This window comes from Hemitrygon akajei, chromosome 19 (assembly GCF_048418815.1).
Source record: "Hemitrygon akajei chromosome 19, sHemAka1.3, whole genome shotgun sequence".
Taxonomy (NCBI): Eukaryota; Metazoa; Chordata; class Chondrichthyes; order Myliobatiformes; family Dasyatidae; genus Hemitrygon; species Hemitrygon akajei.
The window spans coordinates 58,200,499-58,216,784 of NC_133142.1; the positions used below are offsets into that span (position 1 = coordinate 58,200,499).

The 16,286-nt window shown below is 40.5% G+C and overlaps 1 protein-coding gene across 1 annotated transcript in view; it reads right to left on the reverse strand.

Annotated features, from left to right (window-relative positions):
* The window catches only part of mst1 (macrophage stimulating 1), a 113,320-nt gene that overhangs the window by 41,859 nt on the left and 55,175 nt on the right, over positions 1-16,286 (reverse strand). The window contains exons 8-11 of the mRNA XM_073072564.1: positions 11,672-11,840; positions 9,783-9,913; positions 9,197-9,299; positions 617-753 (exon numbers count right to left, since the gene is read on the reverse strand). Coding sequence (XP_072928665.1) covers positions 617-753; positions 9,197-9,299; positions 9,783-9,913; positions 11,672-11,840 — 540 coding nt within the window. The remainder of the gene's footprint in view (positions 1-616; positions 754-9,196; positions 9,300-9,782; positions 9,914-11,671; positions 11,841-16,286) is intronic.

Consider the following 16,286-nt stretch of genomic DNA (forward strand, 5'->3'; position numbering starts at 1 on the left):
AACTTATTTTTGCATAAAGAGGCAACTGAGAATTTTGAAGCTCTTACTGTTGTAAAATAGCTATACCAGTTACAAAGCCAGGTTACGTAAAACAAATTGACATGATCTAATGGAATTTATCCTGTCCTGTTCCTTTCTCTATCGTTATTCCTTTGTCACTCTCTCTCCATCTCTCCACTTTTCTCTTTCTCACCAGATCCGTTTGTATGTGTGTGTGTGTGTGTGTGTGTGTGTGTTCATATATATCTCTGTAAATGACTCACACACACTATCTAAATTTCTTTGGCTTGCTAGATAACCCATCACCCCTTCCCAGCCACGCCCACATCCCCTGGTTCTCTCTTATATTATCTATCTGTTCCTCAACTTTGTTCCTTCTACAATCAGAAATGTGGTTTTTAGATTGGAGTTTAGATTTCTGTTCATTGTGTATGTAGTTCACTACAGGAAGAAAATTGCTGCCTGGTAGATTAAACTATTGTGAATGGCATTTTTTCTAAAATGTAAATACATAATGATGGACAACACATGGTTACAACTTCCTCATCTGTATCATAAAAGTATGTGAATGACTGATCCACATTCAGCTTTTAAGTAGCAATAGTTAGTCTCATACTGCAAGTACTGATGGCACAGTAATCCCACTGCACTTTGGGATCCAAAGTGTAACACCAAGGTCCATGACTGTCCCCATCAGGATTTCGACAGTAGTTTTTCTCGAGACCAGCATTAGGATGTGTCTGAGGAGTGACTCTGTGGGGGGAAAAGTTAGAGGTCTCATTACCCTTTACATCTGCTTCAATTTGAGTCATGCATATCTACCATAGGACTACCATTTCCAGTAGTATACAGTACCCTTGATACTACACAAACAACAGCAATGTACAAACCTGAGATTAACAAAAATCACCCAACAATATAGAGCAATGCAAAGCACACAAAATCTATAGGTACTGAAATCATTGTTAATTCCAAACATACTGTATACCAGTTCCAGAAATATCTGTATAAACTTAACAACATACTGTAAATGCACACGTTTCAGTCACATACACAGGCACAAATGTGAATGCACATTCCAAATACCCAGTGACTAAAATCCCAATAATATACAGTAAAAACTTATTTGTTCATCACTTCACCAAGTATGCTGCAGCAAATCTTACTTCTGAATATCTTTCATTTATCCCAGTACTATACAACAACAAATAACATTAATTTCCCAATATTATAATAATCTGCCTATATTACACAACACTCCAAGATTAAAATTATTCTCCATCACACAACCACTCAGATGTTAACAGATGTTACTTCCATAAACTTATCAAAAACCTGTATTTGTGATATAAAGGCGTACGGTGTATTGGTCTTCATCAATCGTGGAATTGAATTTAGGAGCTGAGAGGTAATGTTGCAGCTATATAGGACCCTGGTCAGACCCCACTTGGAGTACTGTGCTCAGTTCTAGTTGCCTCACTACAGGAAGGATGTGGAGGCCTTAGAAAGGGTGCGGAGGAGATTTACAAGGATGTTGCCTGGATTGGGGAGCATACCTTATGAGAATAGGTTGAGTGAACTCGGCCTTTTCTCCTTGGAGCAACGAAGGATGAGAGGTGACCTGATATAGGTGTATAAGATGATGAGAGGCATTGATCGTGTGGATAGTCAGAGGCTTTTTCCCAGGGCTGAAATGGCTGCCACAAGAGGACACAGGTTTAAGGTGCTGGGGAGTAGGTACAGAGGAGATGTCAGGGGTAAGTTTTTTTACTCAGAGAGTGCCGACTGCGTGGAATGGGCTGCCGGCAATGGTGGTGGAGGCGGATACAATGGGGTCTTTTAAGAGACTTTTGGATAGGTACATGGAGCTTAGAAAAATAGAGGGCTATAGGTAAGCCTAGTAATTTCTAAGGTAGGGACATGTTCGGCACAACTTTGTGGGCCAAAGGGCCTGTATTGTGCAGTAGATCTTCTATGTTTTCTATGTTTTTTTCTAAAGATATCACAAATAAATGGATGCACTGGTCATGATCTTTCAAGAATCACCTGATTCTGGCATAGTTCCGGAGGTCTGGAAAATTACAAATGTCACTACACTCTTTAAGAATGGATGAAGACAAAAGAGAGGAAATTATAGGCCAGTTAGCCTAACCTCAGTGATTGGGAGAGTGTTGGAGTCTATTATTAAAGACAAGGTTTTGTGGTACTTGGAGACTAAGTCAAAGTCAGCATGGGTTCTGTAAAGGGAAATGTTGCCTAGCAAATCTATTAGAGTTCTTCCAGGAAGTAACAAGCAGGCTGGACAAAGAGGAGGTAGTGGATGTCATTTACTTAGATTTTCAGAAGCATTTCTTAAAGTGCCTCACATGAGACTGCTTAACAAGATAAAATCTTTTGACGTTACAGAAAAGACACAGGCATGGATAAAGGAATGGCTGACAGGCAGGAGGCAGCAAGTCGGAATAAAAGGGGCCTTTTCTGATTGGCTGCCAGTGAAGAATGGTGTTCCTCAGGGCGTCAATATTGGGACCGCTACTTTTCACATTGTTTGTCAATGATTTAGATAGTGGAATTGATGGCTTTGTGGCAAAGTTTGTGGATGATACTGTTACGTACCCCGTAACTGGGTCACTTACCAGCAAAGATAGAGAGGTCCGTTGAAGTCTGATGGTACTATTTTTAACAGTATTTATTGATAAAAATACACAAAAATAATATCAATGCAAACATACAGATAATATACGTCATCAATACTAAATCTAAAAGCGCGGATATAATAATAATCAACAAGAAATAGCTCTATCATTGTCTAGGGGATAATGTATCGTCCGATGGAAATATAAAAGTCACTCAAGTTCATTCAGGCTGCAGCTTTTGGTTGGAGAGAGAGAGACGGATTTTTAGAACTTGCCAGTTTTTCCATTTTATGATGTTGATCCTTCGAAATGTCGTTGGGGCTGGTTTCTCCTTTTAGCTAAAGCCGTTCTTCCGTGGTGAGGCCCACCAATTCCGAGGCAAATGGAAAAGGACGCACGTGGGCCCTCCACCGGCTGTTGCTATTACGCTGTCACGGGATTTCTAGCATTTCTCCTGGTGCGTCTGAAGGGGTTGTTCCCCAGACCCTCTTTTATCCTTACTCACGGGGTCTCAGATGTCAATCAGGTTGGGATGAGGCCATCCCTCAACCAGCCCCCTCAGAGTTGTTCCCTGAGGGCTTCACTGAATAGCACCGTACTCAATACACAAGTCCGTCTCCAAGAGACAATGGCCGTTATCCGTGGCTTTGTCTCGCTGAGGGCAGGACACACATTCCAAGCCCATGAGGATTCTCTCTCATTTCCTGGGTCTCCAGACCTGAATTAATAGCGATCTGGCGATTCTCAAAAAGGAGGGGGCGACTTTGTACCCTTCGGCCCCTCAGAGTTGGGGCACAGGCGTAACAATACGAAGATAGATGGACGGGTAGGTAGTGCTGAGGAAGCAATGCAATTGCAGCAGGAGTTAGACAAATTGGAAGAATGGGCAAAAAAGAGGCAGATGGAACAGTGTTGGGAAATACATGAGAATGTGTGTTGGTAAAAGGAATAATAGGGCAGACTATTATCTAAAAAGGGAGAAGGTTCAAACATCAGTGGTGCAGAGGGATTTGGGAGTCCTTGTACAAGACTCCCAGAAGATTAATTCACAGGTTGAGTCTGTGGTAAAGAAGACAAATGCAATGATGGCATTTATTTCAAGAGGAATGGAATATAAAAACAAGGAGATAATGCTGAAGCTTTATAAGACACTAATCAAGCCGCACTTGGAGTATTGTCAACAGTTTTGGGCTCCTTATCTCAGAAGGGATGCATCGTCATAGGAAAGAGTCCAGAGGAGGTTCCCGAGGATGATTCCAGGAATGAAGGGTTTAACATATGGGCAGAGTTTGGCAGCTTTGGGCCTGTACTCATAGGAATTTAGAAGAATGCATGGGGATCTCATTGAAACCTACCGAATGTTGAAAGAACTAGATAGGGTAGATGTGGAGAGGATGTTTCCTATGGTGGGGGTATCCAGAACTCGAGGGCACAGCCTCAAAATTGAGAGGTGACCTTTTAGAACAGAAGTAAGGAAAAATTATTTTAGCCAAAGCGTGGTGAATCTGTGGAATGCTTTGCCACAGACTGTGGTGGAGGCCAAGTCAATGTGTATATTTAAAGCAGAAGTTGATAGATTCCTGATTGGTCGGGGTATTAAAAAATATGGTGAATTAAATAAATTAACTTTTATTGAATATAATGTGTTTAATTGCATAATGGTGCTGATGTTTTGCAATAGTTCAACTAAGTTAAAAATACTTTGTTAATGATTTTCATTTGTACTCGGGGTCTGAGGTTTCTCACTTAAGTGTCCAACAATAATTCGCCAGCATTGATGGATTCCAGTTGCCCAGGTATCTTTTCTCCATGACTGCAATGTCCTGGTGAAACCTTTCACCATGCTTGTCACTGACAGCACCAAGATTTGCAGGGAAGAAGTCTAAATGGGAATGCAGAAACTGAATCTTTAGTGACATGTTGCATTTCATGGTTTTATATGCTTGAAGCATGCTTTCAACCAGCTGCATGTAGCTTGGTGCTCTGTAGATGCCGAGAAAAATTTCAACAACTTCCTTGAATGCCTTCCATGTGATTTTCTCCAGTCCCACTAGAAATTCTTCAAATTGCCTGTCATTGATGACCTGTTTGATTTGTAGACCAACAAAAATGTTTTCCTTAATCTTGGCATCAATTATTCTGGGAAGCATCTGTCTCAAATATCAAAATCCTTCAGAGAAATTTTTGTGTCTGGTGATAGCAAATTCCATCCTTACAGTCCTGAACCCAGTAATTATTACTAAAACCTGTCCTGCCATGCAGCAGCCACACTGCCTAAGCATGCCCACGCATGCCTGGACAAGATACGAAACTTTCCAGCTTACATTGTAGGTAACATTGTAATTGACTTGAATTATGAATTGAAATAATAAACATAAGTGATTTCAAAAAACGGTGCGTGATAGGGAAATTTCATGGTGATTTTCATGATCAGTTGCCCGAAATTCATAAGGTACACCTAAAGGTATTCAGGAAGCAAAATCTTTGTTGTCCAGTGTAACGCAAGAAGAATGACGTCTTGTCAGCACTGTAGACTTGTTCTAGTGTTAGATTATCATCAAAGATGATTTTGGCAAACTCATCACTGAATTTATCAGCTGATACATGATTAGCAGACATTTTAACTTTAAAATTTTTAAAAAATGAATGCTGTGTCCTTTCTTAAATTCCTACAACCAGCCTGGTGAATATTCACAATTACCTTCAATTTTCAGTTCATTGTGGTAGATCTTTGCTTGTTTCATGATCAGCATTCCATTAAGCAGTATATGTTCCCTCTGACATTGGCAAATCCACTCTTTCAACACAAGATCAAGATCTTCATGTTTCACTTTATGCAGTGTTTTTCTATTTTTCATTAACTTCTGTTCATTACTTTCAGCATATAACTTTAGTAGTTTATCCTTCTGTTTCTTCATGTCATAGATTGTGGTTGTTCCAACACCATAGTCCTCTGTCAGATATTTTACACTTACACTGCTGTCAAGTTTTTCCAACAAGTTGACTTCCTGTGATAAATATATAATCATTTGCTCTTTTTTCACTGTTACCCATAGGTCTTATTGACATTTTCAACAATATCTTCGTAGCACAGGCCAGAGAAGGAGTGTAAAACACTGCAAGTAATGCACAAAGGTCTGGCTATGATGACTGCTGAAAACAAACTGGTACCAGCAGGCTCCACTCAGGGTATGTGAGGTCACTTGTCAGGGTCTGTGGTGCACAGAGACCTGCACATCACCTGGGAACCCTTGTGGAATTTTGAATTTGTGGCATCAGGTCAGCACTCAAAAAAAGTTTGGATTTCAGAGGTTTTTGGATTTTGGATTTTCAGATAAGGGGTGCACAACCTGTAGTTCTTGACAATGATAGTAAATCCATTGATGTACGGAGAAGGGTATTTAACATTGATCATAGTAATAAACAGATTCCTTGAGATTAACACTAATCCACATGATAGACAAGTCACGCTGACACTGAGAATATTTTGCTCTAGGGATTGATGTTATTGTCATATCCCCATATATCATAGATATATATCAAGATCTGTGATGTTCAAGAGCAGTGATCCAGATTCCTACAGAAGTCCAGGTACAATGAACAGAAGGCCAATGTGAGACCAAAAATGTAATTTCAGTGTATGACAGCTGTGGCAAGGTTTGCATATTATTATTTCCTATAAGTCAAAACCTAGCAGCATAAGTGGCAGTGGCGTTTCATTCCCCAATAAGCTCAATGCCTTTTATACATGTTTTGAATGGGAAAAATAAGACTATGACTTTGCAAATGTCCACAGCATCTATGATCACTGTCTCAGAGGACAATATCAGAACATCTTTTGAGAGGGTGAACCCTCAAAAGGTGTCAGGCCCTGGTGGTGTACCTGACAAGATATTGAAAATGTGTATCAACTAATCGGCTGGAGAGTTCAAGGTCATTTTCAACCTGTCACAGCACAGTTCTAAGTTCCCACCTGCTACAACAACCTTGCACTCAACATCAGCAAGCTCAAGTAATTGATGGCAGACTTCAGGAAGGGAAAGTCGTGAGAACACACCAGAGGGGCAGCAGTGGAAAGGAAGAACAGCTTCAAATTCCTGAGCGTCAACATCTCTGAGGATCTGTCCTTGATCCAACACATTGATGCAAAAACGAAGAAGGCACACAAGTGACTGTACTTCATCAGCAGTTTGAGGAGATTTTGTTTGTCATTAAAATCTCCTGCAAATTTCTACAGATGTACAGCAAAGAGAATTCTGACTGGCTGCATCACAACCTGGTGTGGAGGCTCCAATGCACATGATGGCAAGAGGTTGCAGAGGGTTGTAGGCTCAGCCAATTCAATCACAGGCACAACCTTTGAGAATATTCTCAAGAAGGCAGTATCCGTCATTAAAGAGTTACTATCTGGGCATGTCCTCTGGTGTCACCACTGAATGTACTAACAGGAAGGAAGTACAGCAGTCTGAAGACCCACACTCAGCTTTTTAAGAACAGCTTCTTCCCCTTCACCATCAAATTTCTGAATGGTCTATGAAACCACGAACATTACTTTGTTATTCGTCCTTTGCACTGTATTTATTTTGCAACTTGTTGCAATTTTTAATTCTTGCACTGTACTGCTGCCATAATGCAACAAATTGTATAACATGTCAGTGATAATAAACTTGATTTCTTATTGTTAAGTCATATCCTATAATTCCAATGACATAAATAAACCCAAGATTAAGACTAATTCCCTTATATCTCAGTCTGAAAATGCCAGAAATCATCCAATAAAGCACAGCTAAAATTAACACAACTCATATTAAAATGCAGTCATGTTGAGATTACCATTAGTGCAGGCAATAAGTCATCTCAAAGTTTACACTAATTCATGTGATGTTAATACTAATCGCAGCAATATAGCTCTGTGAATAACGATAATGTCAGTCCTATTCAGCACTGAAATTAACGGACACACCAGGAATATATGCAGATCCTATTAAACATCAATATAGAAAGATACAGCTGCCTTTAAGTTAACACTGAATTGCAGAAGTGGTTGCTATTTACAGTGAGTTGGAGGAATGGCTGCACTTTACATCTGACCCTCAGTTTTACATCAGCAACCTCTTTCATTTGAATGATTAAGGCAACCTTCATTAAAAAGTTAAGGAAAACATTCTGCACTTCTTTTTCAAATAATTAGCATTAAGGATTTCAACTAATTTATGTAAATTGAATGCATTTCAAAATAAATGTATATTTTACATTTTCTTCAAAAATAATATGATTTCCTCTGATTCTAAATGTCCGTGAAGGTCTTTAAACAGCACACTGTAAGGATGCAGTCCATGGCTATGGGCTCAGTTTTCAGAGTAACACATACAAAATGTAAAATATAAATTTATTTTGAAAGTGACAAAGATTTCATGCCAAAACCCTTCCTCAGGATTCACTGCTTAGGCCCACCCACCACTGTGGCTCACTCTAGCTCACAGTACGGATCTGGAATCAAGGGCCCTTTGCTGGGAGGAGCACAACTACTAAAGGTGAGTATGTTATTGGGGGTGCTGTAGGAGGACCTGGGTCAAGAACAACCAGTCCATTACAGCTCTGATACCTTATAATAATGATAATACTAACCCTAATTACCTAATATAATATCTAGTGCTTGGTATACTAACGTCATATCCAGATACCCTAAGAATAACAACAGATTGAATAATGTACATCTTTTTAGATATTAAAATACATTTGAAAAGTATTAGATTCTCTAAAATTAACAATAATCATAGCACATGCAGACATCCTGATAAAAAAAATCACCGGTATATAGAAACCCTACAATCTCAGTAATACATGTGGATCTATGGAAGCTGCAGCAAGGCAAGGGTTAAGGTATTGTCAGGGAAGAACAATTTACAGACAGTATGCAGTCAAAGCAGGCAAAGAGAGTCTTTGTTTCCCTTTGCACAGCATGGGTCCGAAGCATTTCACATACCAAGACAAGAATGCAAAGGATTCCAGGCTGAAATTTTCTATTAGTCAGTTACTTTTACTAACTAAAGTGTTATTGGCCTTTAACATAAAGGATATTAACACCTGTATTATTAGACTATAAGATATAGGAGCAGAAGTAGGCTATTCGGCCCATCGAGTCTGCTCTGCCATTCAATCATGGGCTGATCCAATTCTTCCAGTCATCCCTACTCCCCGGCCTTCTCCCCTGTAGCGCGATTGATGTGTGATTGATTACTGATCGTACAAATAAGGAATCTGAACATCCACAAGGTTACCAATTAGTCAATTCTATATCCAACTAGTCAATTCTGTATAAAAATAACATTACTTTGTTCAAACAAGGTGTAATTGAACCAAGTGCAAATTGTCAGAGTACAGTTAATCAGCAATGACAGATACAGAAATTAACTTTAATTACTGCAATTTATAAATACTAATATCAGCCTCAGAAATACAGTTATCTGGCTGAACGGTTCTATACTTCTCAATGATACCTATTCTCTATTTCCTGCTACTGGCTCTCAGTCTCACAAAGCAAAATGAAGGCAACATACCGTGGGGTGTGAGGTCTATTTGAGGTCCACCTTTGACATGAAATCCCCTTTCTTGTTTTATTGACTAATCCTCGATAGGTTGTCCCATTTCCATTATAGCAGTCTGAGAAGTGACAAGGCTCAGTATTAACCACTTTATCTTGCTTGTACATAGGAACGTACAGAGATTGATTGCGTGAATGCAGTTCCTGATAAAGAATCTGCACTAACTTTAAAAGAAAAAGAACACTAAGTCAGTATAGAAAGTTTCAGTATGTTCTCAGTAAACGTGCAAGGATTTCCCCTTGAAGGCACATTTCTCTCTGTTAGGTCTTCATTCTCTACTTTGTAATATTCCCAGCTTTTTCAGATGCCTCTGCTAATGCAGCAGCAGTGAGGCAGCACTTGCTCCTTCATGAAAGTACAGAGGAGAATCAGGAACTCAGCACAAAATCATTTGCAAAATCCTCTAAAAAATGAAATGGGGACATTAAGTAAGGAGCGAATTGCCTACAAAGGCCCACTAATAACGCAAGGATTTTGTCACAATAAGTGACCATAAATGTTTCACTGCTGTTGGCAATGTTGTGCATGTTGTTCATCTTACCTTCAGGTTCAATATCATCCTCACAGCGTTTGATCTGCAGACAAAATGCCGTCCTGACTCTGGGATCAGTTGTGAAACACCAAGGGGCTTCTGAGCCGTCAGGATTCCGACAGTAATTCTCCTGCAGCCCTCTGTAACAACAGGTGGGATATACTAGGACAGAACTTTCCCACAACAAAATCAGAGGAAATTTACTGTGCAGAAAGAGGTATTCAAACCATTGTATCCATGCCAGTTGAAAAAGAGCAACCAAGCCCAAGCACACCTCCCATTATGTTGTCTGCACCCCGCAGATCACAACTTTATAAGTTCACATCCAAGTTTTAATGTATTGAGAGCTTTTCTCCAGTCTTCCTTTCCAACAGTGAGTTCCAGACTCCTCTTCCCATCTAGGTAATAAATGTTTTGTTCAGTTACCCAATAATGCTTCTATCAAAAAGTTTAAATCAGAAGTCGCGTATGTCCAGTTTTCCCCAGCAATTTTGTTTCAGTGTTCAGTTTATGCCCACTGTTTCTAGACCCCTCTATCAATAGTCCTTCCTATTTTTTCTTTCTAGGCTCCTTGTAACTTCATACACCTCAGGTCCACTTTTACAAAGAAAACAACCCATCTTATCCACTCTTCACAATGGCTGATTTATTATCCCTCTCAACCCCATTTTCCTGCCTTCTCCCTGTAACCTTTGATGCCCTTACTAATTAAGAACTTATCAACCTTCACTTTAAATATACCCAATGACTTGGCCCCACAGCCACCTGTGGCAATGAATTCCACAGATTCACCAACTTTTAGCTAAAGAAATTCTTCCTGATCTCTGTTCTAAAGGGATGTCCTTCTATTCTGATGCTGTGCCCTTTAGTCCTAGACTCCCCACTCTAGGAAACATTCTTTCCATGTCCACTCTATCTAGGCCTTGCATTATTTGATATGTTTCAATGAGAGCCCCCCCCCCCATTTTTCTAAACTAATTCAAGCATAACCACCCTACTGCTATATTCTATACCTTGACTAATCAAGAAAAGCATCCCACATGCTTCTTTAACTAGAATAATGAGTTGCCCCACTACCCTTGTCCTTCAAAGCCCCTTTACTCTTCATCACCATTCCATATGCTCCAATTTATTGTTTCATTTCTCCACATGAAAAGCATTGCCTCAACCTTCATTGGATGGAATTCCATTTGTCAATCTGCAAAATTCTTTACAGTGCTCACAACATATATAACTAAACCAGAAATAAGGGAGCAAACACTCAGCCTTGTGTCTACAGAAGCATTCAATGATACCCTCTGCTTCTGCCTACCAAGCCAAGTTCAGATTCAATTTACCACTCTCCCGTTTTTAATCATCCACTCATGTGGGACCTTGTCAACAGCCTACTGCAAACCCACATAGACTTAAAAAATGCATTAGCTTTATTGACCTTCCTTGTGTGTTATCAAGAAATTTCCATTAACAAATCCAAGCCGATTGTCATTCTGTGGCTTTCTAAATTGGTTCATACAATCTCAGAACTGATTCAGTAATATGCCCATAACTGGGTTAACCTAACAAGCTGTGATTACTTGGATTAATTTTTCTTCCTTTTAAATCACAGTAAAACATTAACAGTCCTCCAGTCCTCAGGCATGGAGAATCGAACCTTTGTAGCAAGAACCTCTACAATTTCTGTAGTCAAACCCAGGTAATCAAAAATATTTAAATTCAGATTGTTAAATTCATCTGCTGATTCTGCCTGACTGGTTTACATTTCCTGCTATTAATGCAAACTTCCAAAATCTACACGATATATTACTTTTGTAATTAAGGATCACAAACACTTTAAATCGTTTGCTGCTTTTACTCTAATTAACAAGTTTTAAACACTTGAAGCCTGCATTGTTACATACTTGCACCGATAATTTTCTGGTGTGAATTCATGTGCATGTGGGAATTGTGCATCCCAACGCTGGCAGGGGGTTCCTGAAGTGGTTTGGTTCACCCTCCCTCTGTATCCTATTCCATGATGTTTGAAACAGCTTTTTGTGATCTCCACATCTTTCAGCTTGTGTGTCTCACCTTTGAATTCAAAACAAAAGGACAAAAATTAGAAATATATTTTTATCTAATATTTTAATTCACTGTCCTTTCACGTCCTATGTTATAACTTCAAGTGTCATATCATTTGGCTTTTGTACCCCTAGAATGTGTAAAACACTAAATAAATACAAGTTATTTCTTCAGGCCACTTCATTTGATAAAGTTCTGTTTGTCCCAACCGCATGATTTCTGATTGTCTCATTTGAGGCCAAGATCAGATTGTCCATTATTTTGTTCAACCTAGGAGCACCCTGAAGAAGTCATTTAACCTACTCCTCTTCCTGTTTCTATATTTCTTTTGTTCTTTGTTTTCTCTTTCCTCTTTTGTACCTGATTATGCACTTCTTTGTACTCATCATCATTTCAATCTGTTCTCAGATGTCACTCTATTTCAGATTATCCCCCACAATTCTCCAATATTGTTATCTCATTTATTTCCCAGGCTCTCCCTATCACTGAGCACATTTACAAGGAGGCTGCTACAAGAAAACATCATCCATCATGCTCTTTTCTTGTTACTCCTTGTAGGAGGTACAGAAGCCTTAGAACCCACACTACGAGATTCAGAAACAGTTATTACCCTGCAATCATCAAGCTCCTGAACCGGTATGGATAATGTCACTCAGCTCACTCTGAACTGATTCCACAACCGTCAGACTCAGTTTCAAGGATTCTACAACTCATGTTCTCAATGTTTTTTTTATTTTCTCATTTTGTCATTTTTATGTATAATTTTCATATATTCTATTGTATTTCTTTATTTTCTTATAGATGCCTACAAGAAAATGAATCTCAAGTAGTATATGGTGACATGTATGTACTTTGATAAAAAAAATTTACTTTGATTTTGACTTTCAGAACAGTCCTGGACAATTTTAAGGATTATCTTTCTTCAAGAAATCTTGGGTACTAGCTTTTTCCTGCTCCCCTGCAAATCTTAGTACCAACCTTTTCTTCCAATTTCACCCTATCTGTACTTTCACCTTGCCTTCTCTGACCTCCAAACAATTCTTCCTCAGTAAAGCCTTGTTCTGCATCTGCACCTCAACAAACTAGGCTTGCCAAAACCATTGCTTATTTTTGGCTGATATCCATAGTGAGATACAAGCCTAATACCAGCAGATGGGATTACAGTACAGATACAGACCTTTCAGCCCAACAAGTTCCTGCAGACTATGTTATCCACCTAGCTAGTCCCAATTTCCTGTGTTTGGCCCATATCCCTCCAGGCCTCTTCCTCCATGTACTTATCAAAGTGCTTCTCAAATGATACTATTGTACCTGCTTCAACTACTTCCTCCTGCAGCTTATTCCATACACTCTCATGCTCTGCAGGAAAAAGTTGCCCCTTATGTCTCCTTTAAATCTTTCCCTTCTCACCCTAAATCTAAGCCCCCTTGGCTTTGGACTCCCCTACTCTTTACTCCCTGTATACCCATGTTGGCGCGTGGCCAAGTGGTTAAGGTGTTCGTCTAGTGATCTGAAGGTCGCTAGTTCGAGCTTTGGCTAAGGCTGCGTGTGTGTGTCCTTGAGCAAGGCACTTAACCACACATTGCTCTGCGACATTCCTCAGTGCCAAGCTGCTTGGGTCCTAGTGCCCTTCCCTTGGACAACATCGGTGGCGTGGAGAGGGGACTTGCACCTTGCCCAGGCTTGCACCCTGGAAACTAAGGTGCAAATCCATGACTAACGACTAATCCATGACTAGTTATCGAGATTAACAGAGGCCTACCTACCTACCTACCTACCCATGACTGTGTCGCCACTCATAGCTCCAACCTGCTAATTAAATTACACTGATCGGCCTAATCTCAAATAATAAAGAGGGAGCCGACAGAGAAGAAGTCATCACCCTGACACAGAAGACAACTTCTCCCTCAATGTCGCAAAAACAAAGGAGCTGGTTGTGGACTACAGGAGGAATGAAGACAGGCGAACCCCTATGACATCAATGGATCTGGGGTTGAGAGGGTGAACAGCTTTAAGTTCCTTGGCATCCACATCACCGAGGATCTCACGTGGTCTGTACATACCGGCTGTGTGGTGAAAAAGGCACAACAGCGCCTCTTTCACCTCAGATGGTTGAAGAAGTTTTGTGCAGGCCCCCAAATCCTAAGAACTTTCTATTGGGGCACAGTTGAGAGCATCCTGACTGGCTGCATCACTGCCTGGTATGGGAATTGTACCTGCCTTAATCGCAGGACTCTGCAGAGGGTGGTGTGGACAGCCCAGTGCATCTGTAGATGTGAACTTCCCGTGATTCAGGACATTTACAAGGACAGGTGTGAGAAAAGAAGGATCATTGGGGACCCGAGTCACCCCAACTACAAACTGTTCCAGCTGCTACCATCTGGGAAATGGTACCGCAGCATAAAAGCCAGGACCAACAGGCTCCGGGACAGCTTCTTCCACCAGGCCATCAGACTGATTAATTCACACTGATTGTATTTCTATGTTATATTGACTGTCCTGTTGTACATACTATTTATGTATTACAAAGTTGTACAAATGACTATAAATTGCACATTGCACATTTAGGCGGAGACATAACGTAAAGATTTTTACTCTTCATGTACGTGAAGGATGTAAGTAATAAAGTCAATTCAATTCAATTCAATCCACCTAGGCAAGCTCTTCTCTCATGCCTCTGTAATTCCCTTTATCCCATTGCAATACAGATACATGCGAGTTATGCTTCTCCTCTCAAATTGCAGTGTGAATTCAATCATATTATGATCACTGCCTCCTCAGGGTTCCTTTACATTAAGCTCTCTAATAAGATCTGGGTTATTACGCAACACCCAATCTAAGAGAGCCTTTCCCTGAGAAGGCTCAAGCACAAGCTGCTCTGAAAAGCCATCTCATAGGCACTCAACAAATCCCCTCCCTTGCAATCCAACACCAACCTGATTTTCCCAATCTTGAAATCCCCCATTACAATTGTGTCAATATCCTTATTACATGCCCTTTCTAGTTCCCTTTGCAATCTCAACCCTGTGGCGACCCACTTCCTAGCGCACTCGAACCGGCTCACAAATAGCCAGCGCGCTGGCACAAAGGCCAGTCCCAAAAGGGCACCAGGTCTGCTTCACCAACAAAGGGAAAAGCCCGCGGGGGATTGTGAGTACGTGCCCCTTACAGCATCCGCGTCCGGGGAGGGCGGGATGAGGGAGGCTTTAAAGCAAGGCTGTGAAGTTCGAATAAAATCTTCTTTAACTGCAGTTTACCGACTCCGTGTCGTTATTTTAGTGCTGTGTGTAGCACACCACTACAACCCCACATTTTGGCTACTATTTGGAGGCCTATGTATGATTCCAATAATGGATTTTTTACCCTTGCAATTTCTTAACTCCACCCACAAATATTCAATATTCACTGACCCTGTGTCACCTCTTTCTAAAGAAGTAATTCCATCTCTTACCAACAGAGCCACACCACCACCTATGCCTTCCTGCCTGTCCTTTCAATACAAAGTATATCCTTTGATGTTAAGCTCCCAATTTTGGCCATCTTTCTGCCATGGCTCAGGGTTGTCCACAACGTCATACCGACCAATCTCTAATTGTGCCACAAGTTCCTCCACCTTATTGCAAATGCTACACACATTTAAATACAGCACCTTCATTCCTACATTCTTCACCCTTTTGAATTTTGCCTCTATGATACAACTTAACTCTTTGCTATCTGCATTTGTACCCAATCATTGGCTTGTCCTTCCTTATATTCATGTTACATCCATCATCTACTTGTAAACCTGCTGGTTCCCATGCCCCTGCTGTATTAGGTTAAACCACTCCCAACAGCTCTAGTAAATCTGCCTGCAAGAATATTGGTCCCTCTCAGATTAAGTGCAATTAATCCCTTTTGTATATGTCACACCTGCCCCAGAAGAGTTCCCAATTATTCAAAAATTTGAATCCCTGCTCTCTGCTCCAATTCTTCAGCCACACATTTATCTGACATACCATTCTATTCCTGTCCTCACTGTCATGTAGCACAGGAAGCCATTCTGGTATTACTACCCTTGAGGTCCTGCTTCTCAGCTTCCTTCCTACCTCCCTGTATTCTGTTTTCAGGACTTCCTCCCTTTTTCGTACTATGTCATTGGTACCAATATGTACTACAGCTTCTGGCTGCTCACCCTCCCTTTTCAGGATATTGTAGACATGTTCAGAAACATCTCAGACCCTGGCACCTGGGAGGCAAACTACCATCCATGTTTCCTTTTGCATCTACAGAATCGCCTATCTGTCCCCCTGACTATAGAGACCCCTATAACTGCTGCCATCATCTTCAGTTCCCTACACTTCTGAGCCACAGGGCCAGAATGGATCAGGCATGCAAGGAGGCCCTCTATAGTTAACAAGGGTTTAGAACTCAGTAGATATTAAGAATAATTTCTTGAAGGCCAATGGTTTCTGGTTC